This window comes from Sus scrofa, chromosome 6, assembly GCF_054392235.1.
Source record: "Sus scrofa isolate SSC_HxYL_T2T_F1_AM1 chromosome 6, Sscrofa_HxYL_maternal_Yorkshire_Landrace_v2.0, whole genome shotgun sequence".
Taxonomy (NCBI): domain Eukaryota; kingdom Metazoa; phylum Chordata; class Mammalia; order Artiodactyla; family Suidae; genus Sus; species Sus scrofa.
The window spans coordinates 161,916,550-161,940,449 of record NC_139388.1 but is presented as its reverse complement, the minus strand read 5'-3'; the positions used below and the strand labels follow the sequence as shown (position 1 = coordinate 161,940,449).

Genomic DNA, 23,900 nt, shown 5'->3' with positions numbered 1-23,900 from the left:
GGCTTTCACGACCATGGCTCTGCTGATGCCACCTGCAGTGATGTGTTCCTTCTGCCCTGCAGTCCTGACACAGGAGCCAGCTCTCCCACCTGGCTGTCTGAAAGGCATCTCACGTGGGCGTGACCCCCGGCAGACTCCTGGTTTTCCTCCCAGCCCCTCCCCCCGTTGCCCACGGCAGTCAATGGCTCACCCACAGCTTGGGTTCCCAACCTTGGAATCACACCCAAACCCAATCGGTCTGCAACTCCCTTTGGTTTGGTTCAACCTTCGCGGTACCTCCCAGACCTGGGATTTCTTTCTTCCTCCACTGCTACCACTCGGGAAAACAGAAATCAACCCCTCTCCACCCTTCCACTCATGCCAACCCCACCCCAGCCACTCTCGATCTAGCTGTCAAAATTATCCTTTTAAAGCAAAACTCAGGTCATATCACCTTTTTGCACTAAGCCCTCCAAGGGCTTCCTTATCCCTCAAAGGCAAAATAAAGTCCTTCCTTGACCTACAAGACCCACCCGATCTAGGCTCCAGCTGCTGTTTGGCCTGATTCTCTACCATGGGTCTAGCTCAAGGGCCCTCTTGCTATTTTCAAAAACTTACATGCCTTGGAGTTCTCGTCGTGGTTTAGTGGTTAAGAACCTGACTAGTATCCATGAGGATGCCTGTTTGATCTCTGGCTTCACTCAGTGGGTTAAAGGATCCAGCATTGCCGTGAGCTGTAGTGTAGGTCACAGACGTGGCTCAGATCCCACATTGCTGTGGCTGTGGTGTAGGCTGGCAGCTGTAGCTCTGATTGGACCCCTAACCTGGGAACTTCCACGGGCTGCAAATGCAGCCCTAAAAGGCAAAACATAAAAAAGATGTTATCAAGAAAGTGAAATATGGGAAACCACAAAGAAAACAAAAAGACAACTTACAGAATGGGAGAAAATAGTTTCAAATGATGCAACTGACAAGGGCCTAATCTCTAAAATATACAATCAGGAGTTCCCGTCGTGGCGCAGTGGTTAACAAATCCGACTAGGAACCATGAGGTTTCGGCTTCGATCCCTGCCCTTGCTCAGTGGGTTAACGATCCGGCGTTGCCGTGAGCTGTGGTGTAGGTTGCAGATGCGGCTTGGATCCTGCGTTGCTGTGGCTCTGGCGTAGGCCGGCGGCTACAGCTCCGATTAGACCCCTAGCCTGGGAACCTCCATATGCCGTGGGAGCGGCCCTAGAAAAGGCAAAAAGACAAAAAAAATAAAATAATAAAATAATAAAATAAAATAAAATAATAAAATAAAATATACAATCAACTTATACAACAGCAAAAAAGCTAACAACCCAATTGAAAAATGGGCAAAAGACCTGAATAGGAGTTCCCGTCGTGGCGCAGAGGAAATGAATCTGACTAGGAACCATGAGGTTGTAGGTTCAATCCCTGGCCTTGCTCACTGGGTTAAGGATCTGCAGTGTAGGTCACAGACCCCTAGCCTGGGATCCTCCATATGCCACGGGTGCAGCCCTAAAAGGACAAAAAGATCAAAAAAAAAAAAAAAAAAAAAAAAAAAAACCCAAAGAGACATTTCTCCAAGGAAGATGTACAGATAGCCAACAAGTACATGAAAAAATGCTCAACATCCCTGATTATTAGGGAAATGCAAATCAAAACTACCATGAGATACCACCTCACACCAGTCAGAATGGTCCTCATTAATAAGTCCACAAATAACAAGTGCTGGAGGGGGTGTGGAGAAAAGGGAACCCTCCTGCACTGTTGGTGGGAATGTAAGCTCGTACAACCACTATGGAGAACAATATGGAGGTGCCTTAGAAAACTATACATGGAACTTCCATATGACCTAGAAACCCCACTCTTGGGCATATATCCAAACAAAACTTTCCTTAAAAAAGACATGTACCTGCATGTTCACTGCAGCACTATTCACAATAGCCAAGACATGGAAACCAAATGTCCACTGAAAGATGATTGGATTAGGAAGATGTGGTATATGTGCACAATGGAATACTACTCAGCCATAAAAAAGAATGAAATAATGCCATTTGCAGCAACATGGATGGGACTAGAGACTCTCATCCTAAGTGAAATAAGTCAGAAAGAGAAAGACAAATACCATATGCTATCACTTGTATCTGGAATCTAATATATGGCACAAATGAACCTTTCCACAGAAAAGAAACTCATGGACTTGAAGAATAGACTTGTGGTTGCCGAGGGGGAAGGGGAGGGAATGGGATGCACTGGGAGCTTGGGGTTAATAGATGCAAACTATTGCCTTGGGAATGGATTAGCAATGAGATCCTGCTGTGTAGCACTGGGAACTATGTCTAGTCACTTTGATGGGGCATGATAATGTGAGAAAAAAGAATGTATAGATGTATGTGTAACTGGGTCACCATGCTGTACAGTAGAAAAAAAAAAAAAAAAACCTGTATTGGGGAAATAACAATTTAAAAAAAGGAAAGTGAAAGACAACCTACGGAATGGGGAGAAATATTTGCAAACCACATATTTGATAAGCATCTAGTATTCAGAATATATACTGACCTCTTACAACTCACCAACAAAGATGAACAACCCAACCAAAACTGGGCAAAGGACCTGAATAGACACATCGCCAAAAAAAGTATACAAATGGCCAACAGGCATGTGGAGGGATACCCAACATCATTTAGTCATTAGGAAAATGCAAATCCAAATCAGTCACATTCTGTTTCATACCCACTAGGATGGCTACAGTGAAAGGGAAGGAAGAGAGAGAGAGAGAGAGAGAGAGAGAGAGAGAAAGAATGAAAGAAAGAAAGAGAGAGAAAGACAGACAGAAAGAAGCTGGAGTTCCCGTCATGGCTCAGTGTTTAATGAATCTGACCAACAACCATGAGGTTGCAGGTTCGATCCCTGGCCTCGCTCAGTGGGTTAAGCATCCGGCATTGCCGTGAGCTGTGGTGTAGGTCACAGATGTGGCTTGGATCCCATGTTGCTGTGGCTGTAGCGTAGGCTGGTGGCTGCAGCTCCGATTACACCCGTAGCCTGGGAACCTCCATATGCTGAGGGTGCAGCCCTAGAAAAGACAGAAAAACAAAACAAAAAAAAGAAGCAACAAGCATTGGTGAGAATACAGAGAAACTGGCTTCATACACTGCTGCTGGGACTGTCAACTGGCCCGGCCACTGTGGAAAACGTTTGGCAGTTCCTCAATACATTAGACACAGAATCATCACAACCCAGCAGTTCCACTCCTGGGCCAGACCACCAAACAATTAAAAACTAGTACTCAAACCAACACCTGTACCTGAATATTTACAGCAGCACTATTAACAATGAGATAGGTGGAAACATCCCAAATGTCTACCAGCAAATGAGTGGAAAACTGTGGTGCACTAGACGATGGAGTAGTATTCAGCCACAAAAAAGGAACGAAGGACTGATCCCTGCCACAACCTTGAAAACACACCTAGGGGAAGAAGCAGCCTGGTGCAAAAGGCCACAGAGTGGATGCTTCCAGGTATATCAAATGTCTAGAAAAGCTAAGTCCACAGAAATGCAACACAGACTGATGGTCACCAGAGTCTGGGAAAAAAGAATGGGGGAGTTCCCGTTGTGGCGCAGTGGTTAACGAATCTGACTAGGAACCATGAGGTTGCGGGTTCGATCCCTGCCCTTGCTCAGTGGGTTAACGATCCGGTGTTGCCATGAGCTGTGGTGTGTAGGTCGCAGGCACGGCTCGGATCCTGCATTGCCGTGGCTCTGGCGTAGGCTGGCAGCTACAGCTCTGATTAGACCCCTAGCCTGGGAACCTCCGTATGCCGCGGGAGCGGCCCAAAGAAATGGCAAAAAGACGTAAAAAAAAAAAAAAAGAATGGGGAGTGACTGCTTATGGGTGCAGGGTTTCCTTTTAGGATGAAAATGCTTTGGAACAGGATGGAGGTCGTTGACGCAGAGTACCACGAATGTACCAAAGACCACGGAACTGCATACTTTAAAAAAGTTAATTTCATGTTTTCACTTCGGTTTTTTAAAAAAAGAAAAACAGCAACCCACCCAGCCCATGTGCTCTGTTCTGGCTCTTCCTGTGCCTGGAGCACTGGGTCCGAGTCCTGCCTGGCCTGTTCTTCCTATGTTCAGATCCCTGGTCATAAGGCATCACCCAAGAGGCCCCCCCCCCCGGCCCCCTTTTTATTTATTTACTTACTTTTTGGCCACCCATTTCCCCGGGCAGGCGGAAGTTCCCAGACCAGGGATCGAACCTGCGCCACAGTATCAATCTGAGCCACAGCGACAATGCCAGATCCTTATGCCACCAGGGATCTAACCCCCTTTAAAATGTCACTGCCCCGTATCCCTCATCCCTAACTGTAAATTCTCCCTCACATGTCAAGGCCATGCTTGACAGCCTCCAACCCTAGGCAGAACCAGCCTTCTTGTTCCAGTAGCCCTTTGCAGAGCCAGAGTCTGTCTGCTTGGCTAGGCTACAGGTCCTCAAGGATGGAACAGATCTGTGTTCCCCAAAGCACCCTGACCAGCGCTGCACCCTCCAGCACAGGCAGGTGCTCGGGGAGAGCCCGCTGCTTTAAGAGAAGGTGGCCGTTCCCGCAGCAGGGGACACTGCGTTGCTGGGCAAGAGGCTGTTCTGCTTCCCTAGGATGAAGCTGCTCTTTCCTCAAAAGGCAGGGGAACCTGTGGCTACAGTGTGAACCACCCCAGTTCCCTGCCCTGCCCAGCCTGGAGGAGCCAGGATTAGCAGGAAATCCGAGCCTCACCTGGAGCTCCCAGAAGATGCTGCGAGTGTGGCGGTGGTAGTAGTGTCTCAGGGGGATGTATTCCAGGCCCTTTTGGTTTGTCTTCAGGTAGTTCTCCACGTGCTTGAAGAACCACGGCTTGTAGTAGTTGCCAATGCTATTCAGCTGAAATGACAGAGGGCCCTGTGTCAGGCTGCAGACAAGCAGCAGGTGCCACCAGGGGCGTAACAGTGATACCTGGCTTCTGTTCAAGCACTCCTGGCCTTTCCAGGGCTCTTTCATGTCTATTATTGCCTGGAGGCTCTTGAAAGCCTGGGGAGGTTAAGCCCAGCGGGCGTTCTCTAGCACAGAGGGCAGAAGCTCAAAGAGGTTACGTGGGGTGCCGGGGGCCCAGCAGCGAGCTCCCAATAGTCTGGAGGGCTCAGGCTGCTGCTCCCTCCCAAGGAGAGAACACACAACAGAGCTCCATGCATGCAGGCTCCTCCCAGCCCCTTTCCCTGGGGCTGACACAAACGCTGAGCGGGGGCATCCTTCCCACCGGGTCCCATGGTTGGCAGCACTCACTGGCCAAGATGCTCTCCCTGCTGCCCTGGGCCCTGCTGCACATCTCCAGGCTCAGCACCCCTCCAGCAGCCACCACCAGCAGAGGGAGCTCACAGCAAAGCTACATGCTCCGGGGGCCCGGGGTCTAAGCCTAGACCTTCTCTTGAGCTAGTAGCTTCTTCGGTCTTAAGTGGCACCGAGTGTGTGCTTTGAGATGGCTTAGCATCTCTGGGCCTCAGCTTCCTCACCCATGAAAGGAACTGCAGGTAGATGCTCTGAGAGAGGCAGGGCAGCCCAGAAGGGTCACAGGCTCCAAGGTGGGCGTCGGAGGGCAGACCCCAGCCCAGTAACCCACTGGCTGTGTGATCTTGGGTGGGCCAAGCTTGTTTCTTCACATGTAAAAATACATATTTTGCGGAAGGTGTGGGCGTTTTTTTGTTTGTTTTTTGCCTTTTATGGCCACACTTGCAGCATATGGAAGTTTCTGGGCTAGGGGCAGAATTGGAGCTGTATCCTACACCACAGCTCTTGGCAACGCCGGATCCTTAACCCACTGAGCGAGGCCAGGGATCGAACCTGTATCCTTATGGTTACTAGTCAGATTCATTTCTGCTGAGCCACAGTGGGAACTCCTGGACGTGACTTTCATTTCCAGCTATGGGACAGAGGTTTGGCAGGCGATAAGGCACTTGCTTACTGCAATATTTCTGTAGTCATTAAATATGAAGGCAGGTAACAATGTGCCGAAATGCTTATCACACTAAACCAGCAATTATAAATTTGAACTGGCGATCACGGCTGAAGGCAAACAAACTAAAACATGGCGCAAAGAGATGGTCAACCTTGAAAGTGACCCGAGAACTGCGAAAGAAAACAAGCTACTATTTTTATCCCTATCAGATTGGCAAAAACGAAAGAGTGATGCTACCCAGCGCTGGCAAGAAGGTAGAGGAAAGGCATTCTCACAAACACTCATGCCACTGGAAGTGCACAGAAGCACACCGGGCTGGGGGGCCATTCGGCCTTATCCATCAATATTTAATGTGTTCAGGGAGTTCCCACTGTGGCTCAGCAGTAATGAACCTGACTAGGACCCATGAGGATGCAGGCTGGATCCCTGGCCTCGCTCAGTGGGTTAAGGATCCAGCATTACTGTGAGCTATTGGTGTACGTCGAAGACGAGGTTAGAAACTTGCGTTGCTGTGGTGTAGCCTGGCAGCTGTAGCGCCATCTGGACCCCTAGCCTGGGAACTTCCATATGCTGCAGGTGCAGTCCTAAAAAGCAAATAATAATAATAATAATAATGTGTTCAACCCCCTGGGTCAGGAATTCCTTTTTTTGGACTCAATTCCACAGAAATGCATGTGAAGAGGCCAAGGATAGATGTGAGAGATTCTTATGCAAATTTTTAAGAGCAAAATATATTAAACAACATAAATGCTCACCAGGAAGTAATGAATCAGCCAATTATCTACAGGCGATAATGGGAACCATAGGATAAAATAAGGGCATGTACACACACACATAGGTGCACGCACACACAAACAAGTGGTTACCCAAGGAGCATGCTTGGCAAGAGATGCATTTTAACTCTTTATATATTTCAACATTGTATACTACTTTTACAAAAGTTTTTTAAAAAATCTACACACCGGAGTTCCCGTCCTAGCGCAGTGGGTAACGAATCCGACTAGGAACCATGAGGTTGCAGGTTCGGTCCCTGCCCTTGCTCAGTGGGTTAACGATCCAGCGTTGCCATGAGCTGTGGTGTAGGTTGCAGACGCGGCTCGGATCCCGCGTTGCTGTGGCTCTGGCATAGGCTGATGGCTACAGCTCCGATTCAACCCCTAGCCTGGGAACCTCCATATGCCGAGGGAGCAGCTCAAGAAATGGCAAAAAGACAAAAAAATAAATAAATAAAAAAGTAAAGTAAAAAAAAAATGTTTTTGGAGTTCCCGTCGTGGCGCAGTGGTTAACGAATCCGACTAGGAACCATGAGGTTGCGGGTTCGGTCCCTGCCCTTGCTCAGTGGGTCAAGGATCTGGTGTTGCCGTGAGCTGTGGTGTAGGTTGCAGACTCGGCTCGGATCCTGCGTTGCTGTGGCTCTGGCGTAGGCCGGTGGCTACAGCTCCAATTCAACCCCTAGCCTGGGAACCTCCATACGCCGCAGGAGCGGCCCAAGAAATAGCAACAACAACAACAAAAAGACAAAAAGACAAAAAGACAAAAAAAAAAAAAAAAAAAAAAAAAAAAAAAAAAAATCTACACACCGAAAAGAGAAGAAATAAATCTATCATGACATTAGCAAGAGCTGGCTTGGGTTGTGTTTATAGGTGGAGGCTTTTCTTTCCTTTTTTTTTTTTTTTTTTTTTTTTGTCTTTTCTAGGGCCGCACCCATGGCACATGGAGGTTCCCAGGCTAGGGACCTAATTAGAGCTGTAGCCACTGGCCTACATCACAGCCACAGCAACACCAGATCTGAGCCACCTCTGTGACCTACACCACAGCTCACGGCAATGCCGGATCCTTAACCCACTGAGCAAGGCCAGGGATTGAACTCACAACCTCATTGTTCCTAGTTGGATTTGTTAACAACGGGAGCCACAGTGGGAATTCCTTTTTTTTTTTTTTTCTTTTTTTTGGGTCTTCTTTCCTTTCATTTCTGTATGTTTTCCTCTCGTGTTAAGGACCAATCCTTTCTCAATAGACAAGGAATGGCTATTAAAAATTACATAGCAGAGTTCCCACTGTGGCTCAGCAGTAACAAACCCAACTAAATCCATGAGGATACAGGTTCGATCCCTGGCCTTGCTCAGTGGGTTAAAGATCCAGCGTTGCCGTGAGCTATGGTGTGGGTCGCGGACGAGGCTTAGATTGAGTTGCTGTGGCTGTAGGTTAGCAGCTGTAGCTCCAATTCTACCCCTAGCCTAGGAAATTCCAAAGGCAGCGGGTGCAGCCTTAAAAAAGAAAAGAAGAAAAGAATTACACAGCATACACCGAAGGGGTGTCAATCTGGATTCTGAGGCATCAATTCAATTACCCAAATCTTGGCTTTGTCACCTTGGGGAACTTGACATGGTCTCTTAGAGCCTCAGTTTCCTCATTTATAAAATGGGGTTACCTTGAGGATCAAAAAATGATGTCTATCAAGAGACGTGCATGTACCTGGCAGGTGGTAGGGGCAGAGTAAAGGGATGCTTCTGTCACTGCCCAAGACAGTCGAAGCTAGATCCTGCTGCCCAAACCCCAGGCGGGCTGACCCAGGTCATGGCTTTGAGGAGAGTGGCTGCCAGGGTCAGGGTGGGGGGTCAGGCTCCTGCCCAGCCCACCCGGGTCCCCTCCTCCTGCCCTACCTTGCCGGGCTCCATCTCGTCTGTCATGACCCCTGTCATGATGACAGCTTCATCCAGGGAGTAGAGAAGCCCTTCCACGAAGTGGTTCTCGGACCGCTGGGACTCGCGGGTGAACTTGTCGCAGATGGCCTCCATGCCACGTACTGGCTCAAAGCACAGCTTGACATACTTCTTGGCGGGGATGATGCGGATCTCGGCGGCCACCAGGAAGCCCAGGGTCCCGCAGGACCAGGGCACAGCATAGAACAGGTCTGAGTTTTCTGACTGTGAGGCAGAGTCAACACATGCTAAGAGTCTGGCCCCCCCAAAGCCACAAAGCAGTGTGTCATCAGCAGGGCACACAAAACCCAGGGCCTGGGCGAAATGCCTGTCCTGGCACTGTGCGGGGCAGCCTGAACGAGGCCCTTCGCAACCGCCCCTTCTGGGCCTCCGTCCTCCCTCTGCAGCTTCAGCGTGAGACCTGACTTTACACTGCCCTGTAGCAGGGATGCCCACAGACAGCACATCCTCCCTCCTCCACGTGGGCACAGTCCCTGGACCACCAGCCACCCAGGAGGAGGCCAGGATCAGCACCGCCCAGGGCCCCAAAATGAGAGACCAAGAGCCAGGGGTCCCAGGCCAGACTAGAGAGAACTGAGTCCTTATGAAAGGTCACGGTCACCAGGGGACACTAAAATGGGCCATCAGTAACATGTGCAAAGTCTCAGCCAGTCCCTTAGCTGCGAATCCCCCCCTCTCCCCACCCACAGCCCACAGAGGGCATTAACTTTCCCACTTGAACAGGGCAGGAAAGTGAGGCTCCAAGAGATGACGAAGGCTCCCCCCAAGTCACAGCAGCAGGGCTGGGGCTCAGGCAAGACCGCCTCAGATCTGTTCCATCCTTCTTCCTGCCACACATCATCTGGTTCTGCAACTCTGTTTCCACCCTCATCGTTTCCTTGTTTGAGCATTTGTCTTGGAGTTAGACAACTTTTCACCTGGCCGTCTGAACTCCGCTCCTTTGATTCTACTGAAGTTCCCTGTTGAGACGCCCAGCCTTGTCCGGGCTGTTACTCAGGCCACAGTCCTGGGTGGTCTCTGTTTCTGCTGAATGCCCTTAGAGTGGGAGCAGGAGCGGGTGCAGGTGTGGGTGTGGTGGGGAGCAGGGGGGCAGGGCTATGCTGGAACAGGGAGAACCTGCAGCAGGCTGGCAGAAGTCTCTGGAACAGCCAAAGCGGGCCAACCAATCCCCGTCTGGGCTGTATAATGACACTGTCAGCTGGCAGCAGTAAAAACCAGGCATCTGCCACAGGCCCGGCTCTGTGTGGGGGGTTTAACAAATGGCATCTGCTTTGTCCTCCTGACAAGGCGTTTGTCAGATGAGGAAATTGGGTCTCAGAGAAGGCAAATTCTTCACACGCGTTTGTCGCCCTTCTCTGCTGGTAATAACAGAGCAGAAGGCAGGGCCCAGCTGAGTGTTTACGGAAATGTGCTCGAGCAGTGTGAATCCCGAAAGAGGCCCCTCTTGTCCAGACCAGAGCTCTCGAGCCTGGAGTCCTGCCCTGGGCTCTGTGGGGCCAACCACTCCGGTGGCTCAGAAACATCCGCTTCCAAAGGATCACACTGTCCCTTCTACCCCAGGCCCCCTGTGACATGCTCAGAGAGGTCCGAGTTTACTCAAAGTTTCAATCCTGTCCTGCTCCTTAACTACCCGTGCCCCGCTCTGGGGCAGTGGAATTGCCTTTTATTTCCCCCAAACAGCCCCGCTTGGTGCTCTTGGCGACACCTCACAACACGGAGCACAGAATGCTGATGCTCAGGCCTCACTTTTTATGGTGACATGAATGGCTAAAGGTGTTGACCTGGGAGCCGGACAGGTGGCGGGGGGTGAACCCCAGCGGTGTAGGATTTAGCAGCTGTGTGATCTTGGGCAAGTTTACGCACCTCTCTGTGCTTTAGTTTCCTATCTGCAAAATGTGGCTTGTGAGAGTACCCACTTCATACAGCTATTGAAGGACTAAATGCCTTACATCTACGAAGCATTACGACAGAGTCTGAGCACCTATCAGGGCCACAGAACCAGACTGGAGAGGAGTATCTGAAATGAAGTATCCCCGGGGGCGCCACCTCCCAGGGGGCATTACTGCCCGGGGCAGGCTGGTGAGGACAGCCCCGGGCTCTGAACTCACCGGTGTGCATCGCACGAAGCTGCCATCAGCCAGCACCAGCTCGTAGGCCGTACAGATGTGCTGGAACAGGCCGTACTTGTGGGATGAAGACTCGATGCCTGTGCCCATGATCAATCCCCCTGCAGAGACAGGCGCGTTAGCCTAGCCGGGCTGGAGAAGGGCGCCTCGCCCGAGGGAGCCGGGGATGCTCACGCCATCCCAACCCAGAAACCTGTGTGCCCTCATTTTCATAGGGACCGTGATGACAGCGGGGGCTGCATGGGGGAGGCTGTGACCTGTGGGAGCAGTGAAAAGAACTGAAGGTGTTTCCCCTGGAGGAGAAAAGGCTCTGGGCCCTCGGATGCCACAGAAGAAGAGACTAGACTTATTCGGTGTGCTGCACGGGGCAGAACTGGAGCAATGGATACAAGCCACGGGGAAGCAGGTTGGAACCAGAGATTGAAATGTGCTGCCTGATGACGTGAGCTGTTCAGACATGGACTGGCAGGCCATGAGCATCCTGTTTTTGGAGCTGGGTGAGCAGTGAGAGGGTGACTTCTGTCACAGACGCAACAGTGGTGGCTCCTGAACCTGACAGAAGGTGGGCTGAGGCCCCGCAGCCCTGAAGCTAGGACAGTCCGCGTCCTCACCCACTGTGAGGTCATCCAGCTCTGGCAACACAGGCAGAGTCCAGCCAATGGAGGTCAGCAGGGCGGTCACCTGACCCATGGTCACCAAGGGCTCCACACGGACAATCTGTTGGCACAAGGAGAGAGACCCTGGGTCACGAGGAAGCCGCCAGGCCTAACAAGGGCTTCTGCTTACAGAAGGTGTCATCCCCACTCCCCTCGAATAATCAACATAGGGGTTCCTACACGGCCTTTAGAGCCTCTTTCTAGAACATTCTACTGCCCCCTCCCCTCTTTTTTGGCAGCTCGTGGCATATGGGGTTTCTGGGCCAGGAATCAGATCCCAGCCACAGCTGTGACCCACACCACAGCTATGGCAACGACAGATCCTTAATCTGTGCCAGGTCAGGGGTTGAACCTACGTCCCAGTGCTCTAGACACACCACCAACCCCGCTGTGCCACAGTGGAGACGCCAAGAACATTCCACAGCCTTTAATTACAGTGAATGGGGTGTGCGGCCCTGGGTTGGCTAGTATTTAGTCTTGTCCTTTCAAATACCTTTATACTTAATATTCAGCTCATTTTTCCTCTAGAAACATAAATATTCATTGATTTGAAAATCATTCATCCTAGTTCTTCCAAGTTGCCGACGTTAACACTGGAGTGTCATCTCCTTTCAGTCTTTTTCCACACAGGTCACTGTTGCTGTTTGTTATGTTTCAAGACAACACACACATACACAAGTACAAAAGCATAGAACACATACTTTTTTTGTCTTGCTTTTAAAAATGTAATGCTATACTATGACCATGAATTGTTCCCAGGAAACATGACTTTTAATGGGTACATGAATATGCCATCAGGCAGACGTCTGCTTCCAGCCAAGATGGAGCAAAAAAGAACCCGATTTACCCTGCTGCCTGGAGAAAAAAAGACAAAATAGATGAAACAGGAGTTTTCAACACAGTGGATTCGGACAACAAAGCTAATGACTGTGGAGATGGGACACAAACAGGGTGAGCTCTGTGGATGCCCAGCTAACTGTCTGGAGTTAGGCAGTGCAGGGAAGGGGAGCCCAGTGGCCTCTGCGTCGAGGGCCCTAGAAGGCCAAAGGTGAACTGCATTTGCAGCACAGAGTACTGGAGAGCAGAGAACTGCACACAGAGAAAACCGTGAAGTACGGCAAAGGGCCCACTGAATATTCAGCTGAGCACTGACCAGGGCATGTGCACACATGTGAGGAAATTACCTGAGGCCCAGCCCAGGTGAAGAGACACCAGAGAAGAAAATAGGAAACAGTACCAAGGACCCACCCAGAGCAGAAAATCCTATCAGTCTCCCCAAACCAGTCTGGAAAACCTCATGAGTCACAAAGCACTGGAGAGAGTACTCAGAAAGATCCTGCCTCAGCAGCAGGCAATAATTGCTCCTAGATCACCTGCTGCTCTGAGCCCACCTGGAAAATCCAGACCCAACAGGATCAAACTGTTTCTCGTAACATGGTTCTAGCTCAGATCAAAGCTCAGGAGAATTTACAGGGATGCTAAAATATCCAGCACCCAAGAAGGTAAAAGTCATGATGTCTAGAATCCAATCAAAGTTTACCAGACATGTGCAGAGGCAGGAAGATGTGACCTATGATAAGGAGAAAAACCAGTGAATCTGCTGTGATAAAACAGACCCAGAATTGACCCAGATATTAACATCAGCAAACAAGGACATGAAAATCAACTATTGTTACTGTATTCCCTCTGTTTAAAGAGTTAAGTAGAAACATTTAGAAGATAATGAAAAGATCCGAATCAAATTTCTAGAAATGAAAACCCCAATGTTGGAGATGAAAAACACATCGGTTGGGATAGATGGCAGATTAGACGCTGCAGAAGACGAGTAGTGAATTTAAATACACAGCAATAGAAACTAGCCAAAGTGAAATACAGAGGGGAAAAAAAAAAACTTTTCATGAGCAGCCTATCAGCAGCCTGAGCTGCGGAACAACTTCCAGTGGTCTACTATATGTGTAACAGCAGTCCTCAAAGGCTACAGAACGGGACAGAAAGAATATCTGAAGACGCATTGAGAACTATGTCTAGATACTCATATTGCAACAGAAAAAAGGGTGGGGGAAAAATGTATACATGTAAGGATAACTTGATCCCCTTGCTGTACAGTGGGGAAAAAAAAAAATCTGAAGACCTAATGACCCCCAAGGTTTCAAATGACTCCCAAGTGCAAGAATTGTAAGGAAAACTATACTATGGCACATCATAGTAACTGCACAAAACTAGTTATAAAGAGAAAATCTAAAAAGCAGCCAGAGGAAAAAAGATAAGGATGAAAAATTTCTTGTTAGAAATAATGCAAGCAGGGAGTTCCCGTCGTGGCTCAGTGGTTAACGAATCCGACTAGGAACCATGAGGTTGCGGGTTCAATCCCTGGCCTTGCTCAGCAGGTTAAGGATCCAGTGTTGCCGTGAGCTGTGGTGTAGATCGCAGACGCGGCTCGGATCCCGCATTGCTGTGGTGTAGGCTGGTGGCTACAGGTCTGATTAGACCCCTAGCCTGGGAACCTCCGTAAAAAAAGAGCAATAATGCAAGCAAGAAGACATTGAAGCATCTTTAAAGTACTAAAGGAAAAAAAAAACTATCAACCTGGAATACCATACCCAGAGAAAATATCTCTCAAAAATGAAGGCAACATTAAATGAAGGCAACTTTACACCCATTAGATGGTACCTGTGTCTAAGAATCAGCAATAATCTGGAGAAAAATAAATTAAGCTATACGGAGTTCCCATCGTGGCTCAGTGGTTAACAAATCCAACTAGGAGCCATGAGGTTGTGGGTTTGATCCCTGGCCTCACTCAATGGGTTAAGGATCTGACATTGCCGTGAGCTGTGGTGTAGGTTGCAGATGTGGCTCGGATCCAGCATTGCTATGGCTGTGGTTTAGGCTGGTGGCTACAGCTCCAATTAGACCCCTAGCCTGGGAACCTCCATATGCCTCGGGTGTGGTCCTAAAAAGACAAACAAACAAATAAAAAACAAACAGCAGAATACACACTTTTAAAAAAGAGCACAAGCAGTATTAACACCAAGTAGACCATATTCTGGGCCATAAAGTAAGTTTCAAAACATTGAAATGCATTCTAATCATATAAAGCATATGTTCTGACAACTAAATCAGCAATCACTAACAAAGATTCCTGGAAACTTTGCCAATATTTGGAACTAAATAACATGCTTCTAAAAAAATCCCTGGATCAAAGCAGACGTCAAATAGGAAACCAGGAATTCCCGCCATGGCTCAGTGGAAACAAATCTGACTAGCATCCATGAGGATGCAGGTTCAATCCCTGGCCTTGCTCAGTGGGTTAAGGATCCGGTGTTGCCGTGAGCCATGGTGAAGGTCTCAGATGAGGCTCAGATCTGGTGTTGCTGTGGCTGTGGTATAGGCCAGTGGCTACAGCACCAATTCGACCCCTAGCCTGGGAACCTCCATATGCCACGGGTGTGGCCCTAAAAAGACAAAAACAAACAAACAAAAAACAAACCCAGAAAGCAGTTTAAACTGGATGAAAATGAAAAGACAGATGAAATTTTGGGATGGCTCTAAAACAATGCTTAGGGAAAATTTACAGCAATACACATCAATATGAGAGAAAAAGAAAGGTTGAAGTCAATGACCTCAGCTGTCACCTTCAAAAACTAGACAAAGAAGAGTAAAATTAAACCCAAAGTCAGTGAAAGAAAGGCATTAACAAAGATCAAAACAGAAGTCAATGACATAAACAAAAAAATACAGAAAAAAAATCAGTGAAACTAAACGCTTGATCAGTAAAACTGATTAACCTCTAGCTAGACTGCTCAGGAAGCAAGCAAAGAGAGCAGACACAAATGACCAGTATCAGGAATGAAAGACGTCTCATCTCTACAGATTCCACAGATGTTCACAGAACAGTCAGGGAATAGAACGAATAACTTTATGTCAATCAATTACGCAACTTAGTTGAAATCGACAAATACCTTTAGAGACATAAACTGCCAGAGCCTCACCAAGAAGAAACGAATAAGCTGAAGAGCCCTATATCTATTTAAAAAAACAACTTAATTTGTAGTAAAAAATCTGCATGAAGAGAACTCCAGGCCCATATGGCTTTACTGGTTAGTTCCACTAATTATTCAATAAAGAAAAAAATACAAAAAAAAAAAAAAAGAAAGAAAAAAAATACCAATTCTATACAAACTCCTCCAGAAAAATAAAAAGGAAGGAGTACTTCCAATTCATTCTTATGGACTTATTATCATAAAGCTACAGTTATCGAGACAGTGTGTTAGCCTCATCCAGATGGACAAATGGATCAATAAAACCCTAAGAGCCCAGAAACAGACCTGCGTACATGGCTGACGGATTTCAACAAAGGTGCAAGGGCAATTCTGCGGGGAGCCGAGAAGATGCAGGGACTCAAAAAAAGGACCTTGCCTGACGGCAGAAAAACCTGAAGGCAGGCTCCTAACCAAGGAAGGGAGCTCACCTGAACCGTACAAGCCCAACGAAGGTGGGCTTCTGGTCAGGATGAAAGCCTGCCTGTAGGGTACACGCCGAGGGCAGGCCTCAGATTACACAGCTCTCATGTTGATGCTGATGGGGAAGAATTGGGGCTTTCCTGGGAAAACAATTTCCATGTTTGCGCTGGAGAACATGGATTGTTTCTCGGGTGACCTCGTCTTTCCTATTGTTTTATTTGTTATTCAGTTTTTCCTCAGTCTTTCCTGATTATTTGCTTATTATTCTTATTTCCCATTCTTATTTTCCTGTGGTGATTTGTGATTTAACAAAATGACAACAATAATATAATAAGAATTTCATCCTGAAGGACTTCCCCCTATTGAAATCCAACTTAATTAAAACCTAGTGTTTAACTACTAACTAGTTATACAGTAAACTTTAGAGTTAGGATTTTAATGAGGTTCATAGAAGTTAGACATATATTATTCATGACCAAAAGACACCTAGCTATGAGTTATAAAAGCTTTTAAGTGATAGCTAGTTATTTGGTTTATATTTGCTTACACTGTCTCCCTGCCATAACACTTTAAAAGATAAGCACCAGTCTAAAAACAAGATTTGTGAATGCCAAATTCTTGTGTCTGTGACCTCTTCAACTTGTGGAGACTGGCTGGCCATGGGATGATTTGTACTGAGTCTCCTCCTCTCCACATGATGTATTGTACCTAAGTGCCCTTAAATTGTACTCACTAAATTTAGTTAAGATAAAGATCTTAAAACGTGATGCATAGCTGCTGTACCATGTAAAAGTTAACCGATGTACTTTTAACACTATGATGTAATCTGTAGTTAGAAACTGTCTATATAATCAACCACTTATGCCAATAAAATTTGAGCAGTCCAGCGCCCTGAAAGAAGGGACAAAGAGCCTGTCTCCACTGCAAAAGCCGACGCACGTCCCTCTCCTTTGGGAAAAGTGTACACTCCCTGGCCGCCGGAGCTGGCCTCCGGCACAATTCAGTGGAGAAAGGGGTGTCTTTTTCAACAAAAGGGGCTGAACAACTGGAAATCCACATGAAAAAGTAATTTTTTTAACCCATATCTCACGTTCCTATGCAAAAATTCCTCAAAAGGGATCATAGTTCTAAAAGGTAAACCCTAAAACTCTAATACTTCTAGAAAAAAACATAGAAAAAAACCTTTGTGCCATGGAGTAGGGCAAGATTTCTTAAAAAAGACATCAAAAGTACAATATATAAAAGAAATTCATACAGGAGTTCCCATCGTGGTTCAGTGGTTAACAAATCCGACTAGGAACCATGAGGTTGCCGGTTCGATCCCTGCTCTTGCTCAGGGGGTTAAGGATCCAGCGTTGCCGTGAGCTATGGTGTAGGTTGCAGACACAGCTCGGATCCCGGGTTGCTGTGGCTCAGGTGTAGGCCAGCAGCTACAACTCTGATTAGACTCCTAGCCTGGGAACCTCCACATGCCATGGGAGCGGCACTAGGAAAAGCAAAAAAAAAAAAAAAAAAAAAAATGCATACATTGGACTTCAGCAAAATTCAAAACTTCTGGTTTTCAAAAGACAAGCCAAAGACTGGGAGAAAATACATGTAAATTATTTATCTTATGAAGGCTTGTTTCTAGACTATATACTAACCAAATAACCTGATTAAAAAATTTTGGCAAAATATTTAAACAAGTACTTCAGCAAAGAAGATACATCAATGGCAACTATGCATATGAAAAGATGCCCAAGATCATTCATTAGTCATGAGAAAAGTAAGAGTTAAAACCACAATGAGCTACCTACTACATACCAACTGACTGGCTAAAATGAAGACTAACCAAACCAAGTTTATGATGATATGGAGCAACTGGAACACTTGCAGGAATATAAGCGTATCTACTACCGCAGAAATAACTTGGCAGATTCTTAAAAGTACGCCTCCCCCATGACGCAGCTAACCCACTCCCAAGTATTTCTTTTCAAAAGAAAAGAAAGCATATATCCACACAAAGACTGAGCACAAATGTCCCTAACCGCTTTATTTATAATAGCTCCAAACTGGACACAACCCAAATATCCACCAATAAGTGAAAGAGTAAAGAAACTGTGATACATTCCTACAACGGAATACCAAACCATCAAACAGAATGCATTTGTGGTACTTGCTTCAGCATGGCGGGATCTCAAAATAATTATGCCGAGTGAACGAAGGCCAACAAGGTAAAAGAGTACATAATGCATGATTTATTTTACATAAAACTGTAAACAGAAACCAATGTATAGTGATGGAAAGCACGTCTTTCTTGTTTGTTTTTTGGGTTTTGTTTTTGTTTTTGTTTTGTCTTTTTGAGGGCCGCACCCCCGGCATATGGAGGTTCCCAGGCTAGGGGTCCAATCAGAGCTACAGCTGCCAGCCTACACCACAGCCACAGCAATGCAGGATCCAAGCCGCCTCTGCGACCTACACCCCAGCTCACCGCAACGCCGGATCCTTAAACCACCAAGCGAGGCCAGGGATCGAACCCGCAACCTCATGGTTCCTAGCTGGATTCATTTCCTCTGGAAAGCAGGTCTTTATTTGCCTAGGGATGTGAGGGAAGAGGAAGGGCAGGGCCTGAGGAAGGGATTACAAAGGGTCAGGAAGAAACTTTTGGGGTGATGGGTGTCTTTGTTGTCTTGATTATGCGAATGGCCTCACAGGTGGGTACAAATGTCAACATTTATTATCAGTTGCACACCTTTACGTGCAGTTTATGTCAAGTATGTTGATAAAGATGCAAAGGAAAAAAAAAAGGCGCAGGGAAATCAGTAATTTGTCTGAGACTTCACAACGAAGTGCCATCCTGTGGCTAAACCACATTTAACCACTTCTACTACTGGGTATTGTGTTGTCTTGGATGAAAAATAAAGCTGTGATACAATCTGGGTGTGTGTCTGTGTGTTACATTTGGTTTCAGTTTAATTCCTTTTTTCCTTGAGCCAGGTTTCAAGGAGTACAAATCACAGGCTAGGCGAAAGCCTATGCATAGCTATGGCTATGAGCAAGTGGGTCCCACACTGAGCCACCTCCATAGCCCAGTTTTTACCAGCACACTTCCTTAATGGCAAGAGAGAAACAGGTTCCCTTTTGTCCCTCATTTTTGCCCACGATTTCCCCATCCCTATCTTCCTATGGAATTGCACACAATCAGAGAAGCCCCCTGAGCTCTCAGTTGTCCACCTGTGAGATGGGGCTAGGACCAATCTCCTCCAAAGCTGACGCTCTGCAAGACAGCAACGGTGGGCAGAGCCTTCTGTGACGACGGGGGATGCCTTTGGCTAAATTCAGCTCCCTGTGAGTCATCGGCACAGGGAGCTGGCTCCCACCCACTCCCAGAGCCAGGGAACCAGGCCCCTCTCACCTGTTTCTTGGTGTCCACCTCCAGAATATCCATCAGGTTGATCATGATGTTTTTGTGTGTCTTCTTGTACTTCCCAACCCGCAGCGAGACGGTGAGCCAGCCAGGGCGCCCGGTGCACATGAAGGTCTTGCTGCCCTGCTCCTTCCATTCCCGAACCTGCAACCACGAGAGAGAGGTTGAGCTGGCCCCGCCAGGGATCCCTGCAGCAGCCCACAGCCCTGCTGTGGGGACAGGGAGCTGGGAATGATGCTTTCATTTGTCAGCAAACATTAACCAGGGCACTGGAGGAACAGGATGATGAAAGGCCCACTGGCCTTAGCCTTTGGACCCTCCCTGGCTGGTGAGGCCAACAGGAAAGCCACGTGTTGCCACACCACCAAGCAGACTGAAGAGCTAGAGAACAGGCTCAAAGGGATTCGAAAACATTCATTCTGACTCGGAAGTTCACGACAGGTTGTGCCACGGTCATAACAGCAACCACGTAAAGGATAACCATTTACCAGCTGCCTCCGCCGTGCCAGGCTCCAGCTGTAGTTCGTCTCATTTAATTTGCACAACCACCCCTGGTGGTTGGAATGACCTGCCTCCTTTTGCAGGTGAAGAAAATGAGCAGCAAAATAACTTGCCCATGGTCAGTGATTGGTAAAGGGCAGAGCCCAGATTCGCGGTCAAGATGATCCAACTTCAGGCCCGGAAGGATGAATGGGCACGTGTTCATAGTCAACAGAGTAACAGCGAACACTTAGCGAGGCCTGTTGCGTGCCAAGCCCGTGTTAACCCATATATTACTTGGAAGGGGGAGAGAAGGGGCAGGGGAAGCCAACCAAGCCAGGGGATGCAAGAACTTTTATGAAACCTCTGCTGTGAGTGACTCAAGTGAAAAACACAGAGAGCAAATGGTCCAGAAGATGACAAGGTCCATGGGAGGAAGCGTTCCCTTCCTGCTGAGATGGACAAGGGTAGGGAGGTAGGTAGTTATCTGTGGCTGTGACCTGCGGCCATCCGCTTCCTTTTCATCTGCTTCTAACCCTGCCACCGTTCTTGGGTTCAGGAGTCACCCATCCTCCCCCTGTCCCAGGAAGGAGGGGGCACATGACTGAGGCCACAGTGACCGGTTCTCAGACGGGCTTACGATCCAAATCGAGCCAAGTAACACAGATTCCTGGAGAGGCCCTTTCACGTTCCTGGGGTTGCTAGGCAGCCTGGCTGGAAGCCAAAACTGTTGGGGCCTCTGCAGGGAGGGGGCCTCTCTGAGAATGAAGTCAACTCAGAGGAAAGCAGAGCCAAGAGACGGCCAATGGATGGAAAGACAGAGACAGATCCTGGATACAGTCTGAGCCACTGGTACTCCTGGGCTTTCCAAGACCTGGGTCAATAAAACCCCTTTTTGCTCAAGCCAATTGGAGTTCAGTTTTGGGGGTTTTGTTTAATTTTTTGGGCCCCACCTGTGGCATGTGGAGGTTCCTAGGCCAGGGCCGCAGAAGCAACAATGCCAGATCTTTAACCCGCTGCACCACCACAGAACTCCTGGAGTTTAGTTTTTATCACCTGCAACCGAGTTCTAGAAGAGGCTACACTGAAGCTGGACCAGCAAACAGTTCAGAGTGGGGGAAGAACTTTGCTACGATCGATAGGTGAGGCCAGGGCTCCAGGGGAAGCAGAGGTGTTTGCATAGAGGGGTTTGCTGAGGAAGGGATTCCTGGGAGCAGGGGGTGAAGGGGTGACCAAGCAGACCTTACTCCTGCCTGACTCTGCAGTCCCAGGACTTACGACAAGCTCAGAGGTGTGAGATTGTGGATTGGGAAGGCTGCATGTGGCCTGGAGTGGGAAGTGGGGGGGGGGGGGGGCACGAAACCAGTGTGGGGGCCATCAAGCCTGAAACATTGGTTGGACTGGATCCGGCAGGAGCCAACCAAGATTCTGGGCAAGGATACAGTCCTGTGGAGAGGTGCCCTTATGATTACGTGCAGGACAAAGAGAGGCGGGGAGGGCCCAGAGAACGGGTGACTGGTCAAGCAGCAATTATAACACAACACGCTGCATGTGAGGCAACAATAGGACAAGACCTGCAGGGTGGAACGGAAAGGAATGGGAGAAGAAATGGCAGAAATCACACCGACCTGGGTTCTAGCCTCCCTTGTTGTCATCTTAGGCACATGACTTACAATTTGAGCCCCAACATGTCCTATATGCAGAACAGGTACCAGACCTACCCGGGCTGCTGTGAGGATGAGAAATAATGGACATTAGTGGCACAGGGTGTGGCACATGGCACGTCCAGGGCAGAGGGCTGATCTGTCAAGGCCCCTGGTCTTCTGGGCCACAGTGAGCCCTTGGGTTTAACGTAGGTTCCTCAGCAAAAACTGGGCTGCTCTGGCCCAGGCCCCATGGGACAGAGGTGAGTCAGACAGCAGTCTCTGCCTTCAGGGAGCTCACAGCCTGATAAGGGAGACCAGCCGGGAAATCTGAAGACATGGAAAGAGCTAGAAAAGAGGGTGCATTTGGGAGGGAGGATAGGCGGGACTCTGCAGCACAACCCAAGGCAGCCTGAGTAAAGTGCTTCCAGATGCTGCCTTCTGCACCCTTGGCCCAAGCTCTTTCCCTCCTCCTGGGCATGGCTCTCTGCATCCATCTTCACGCTCTTGCCTGCAGCACACAGCCAGCAGCAAACAGAACATGGAGGCTGCTATACCTGAGGCCAGGGAGGCAGCAGGAAACAGAAGCCCTTTGCAACCTGACACCAGTAAGAGAGGAACATAAGGAGGGGCAGAGGAAGCTAAGAAACGGCTGAGGCTCGTGCCCATGCTGAGCAGGCAGCAGGGGCACAGGTTCTATGTGCGCTGACACAAAGGAGGACATACAGAGTTACTGGCAGGTGGACACTGCCTGGTCAAGAGTGAGTACCTGGGGAGTTCCTGTCCTGGCTTCACGGTAATGAACCCAATTAGTATCCATGAGGATGTGGGGTTGATCCCTGGCCTCACTCGGTGGGTTAAGGATCCCGAGTTACTGTGGCTGTGACGTAGGCTGGCAGCTGCAGCTCTGAGTCAACCTCCTAGCCTGGGAACCTCCATATGCTGCAGGTGCAGCCCTAAAAAGCCAAAAAAAAAAAAAAAAAAAAAAAAGCAAAGAAAAAAGAAGAAGAGTGAGAGTCTGCCCCAGAGTCTGTGAGGCTCCCCACCCTGGGCTGGTGTTACCTTCTCACTTTAGTTCTCTATTCTAAGCACGTGTTCTCCTTGTTGCTACAGAGTAAACTCCAAACTGAAAGCCCCTCCCCAACCTAGCTCCAAACTGGATTCCCGACCTTCTCCCCGGTTCCTGCTATGCTCACACCTTCCCCCAATCACTCCCCCTACTTCCCAGTCCCTGAAGCCCCTTCCCCTCCTTCCCTCTGCAATCGCCTGGGCCTGCTGAGAGCCACCTGAGTATGGCTCACCTACCCCTACTTGAAGATTCTTTACATCCCTCCAGGTACCTGCACGTGCGCTGCACATAGCAGGCACTCCCTAAACGTCTAAGCAAGGTTCTGTTCAATGCCCCAGAAGGAGATGGGGGCATCACAGGTTTGTTTAGTTCAAATTCCGCTCAGACCTCCTCCGGGAAGCCCTGGCTCCCCGACGCCGCGCACCACTTTGCACCTGGCTCCCGCCCCACCAGGCGCCGCTCACCTGCTTCTGGATGTCCCGCACCCGCTGCTCGTGCTGCCGTGGCGCGCTGCTGAGCTTGAACACCACCCAGGCGCGCACGTAGTAATAAATGTCGAAGATAAGAGAGAGCGGCAGGAGGAAGAGGCACACAAACACCCAGCGCTGGTGGATGAGCACGAACTCCAGCCCCTTCACGCGGACCCAGAGCAGGAAGAGCAGCGCGCACACGGCCAGCGACACGGCAGGCTCCATGGTGGAGCCGGCGGCGCGGCGCGCGGGGGAAGGGTTGCCCACTCGGGCCGTTTGTCACCGCGACCCACTCCCACCAGGCCTGAGCCTGCAGCCGCCCGCGGACTGCTCCGGAGGAGCCAGAGGAATGCCTCGCCCCCTCGCGATTGGCTCGGGTCGCAAAGGTTCGGTGGGCCGAGACCTGAGTGGCGACCAATGGCGAGCCGCGCCAGGGATCGGACCAGGAGCCTTCTGCTTTTATTGGCTGCTGGAGTCAGACCGCTCCACCCTCTTCTCGCGAAGCGAGGGGCGGGGGGAAGCCAGGACCCAGCGCCGGTGGGGTTTACTGCGCTTTGCGGCGCCCTGGGCTGCTGGGCGCTGGCAGCGGGGCGCGGGCTTGCCAGCCCTGGAGACTGAGGAGTCGCCCCTCCACCTGGGGACGCGGTTGCAACCTCCTCCCCTCCTCTTTAGTCGGTGCCCCTTGGAGAGGCGCGTTAAGCAGTTGCAGGATTCTCGTGCAAGGGAGACAGGACACCGAGGCTTTTTGCCAGGAGGCAGCGTTTCTTCCAGCCGGCGGCGCTGGCTCAGCAGGTTCACATCAAGAGGCTGAGCCCGAAAACAGCGGGGCGCTGCCTTATATACCCTCCGTTATTTTTTCTTTTACACTTTGGTCGCTTTGTTCCCCTTATAACATA

General features: G+C 49.1%; 1 protein-coding gene across 3 annotated transcripts in view; it reads right to left on the bottom strand.

The window, feature by feature from the left end:
- Positions 1-23,379, bottom strand: part of DHCR24 (24-dehydrocholesterol reductase) — a 35,616-nt gene extending 12,237 nt beyond the window's left edge. The window contains 6 exon segments of one of the 3 annotated variants that reach the window (NM_001243354.2): positions 4,759-4,902; positions 8,635-8,898; positions 10,803-10,921; positions 11,432-11,537; positions 19,331-19,486; positions 22,999-23,379. In NM_001243354.2, the coding sequence (NP_001230283.1) occupies positions 4,759-4,902; positions 8,635-8,898; positions 10,803-10,921; positions 11,432-11,537; positions 19,331-19,486; positions 22,999-23,229 (1,020 nt within the window). In that variant the 5' untranslated portion in view covers positions 23,230-23,379. 3 annotated transcript variants of the gene reach the window in all.
- Between the last annotated feature and the right edge of the window lie 521 nt (positions 23,380-23,900).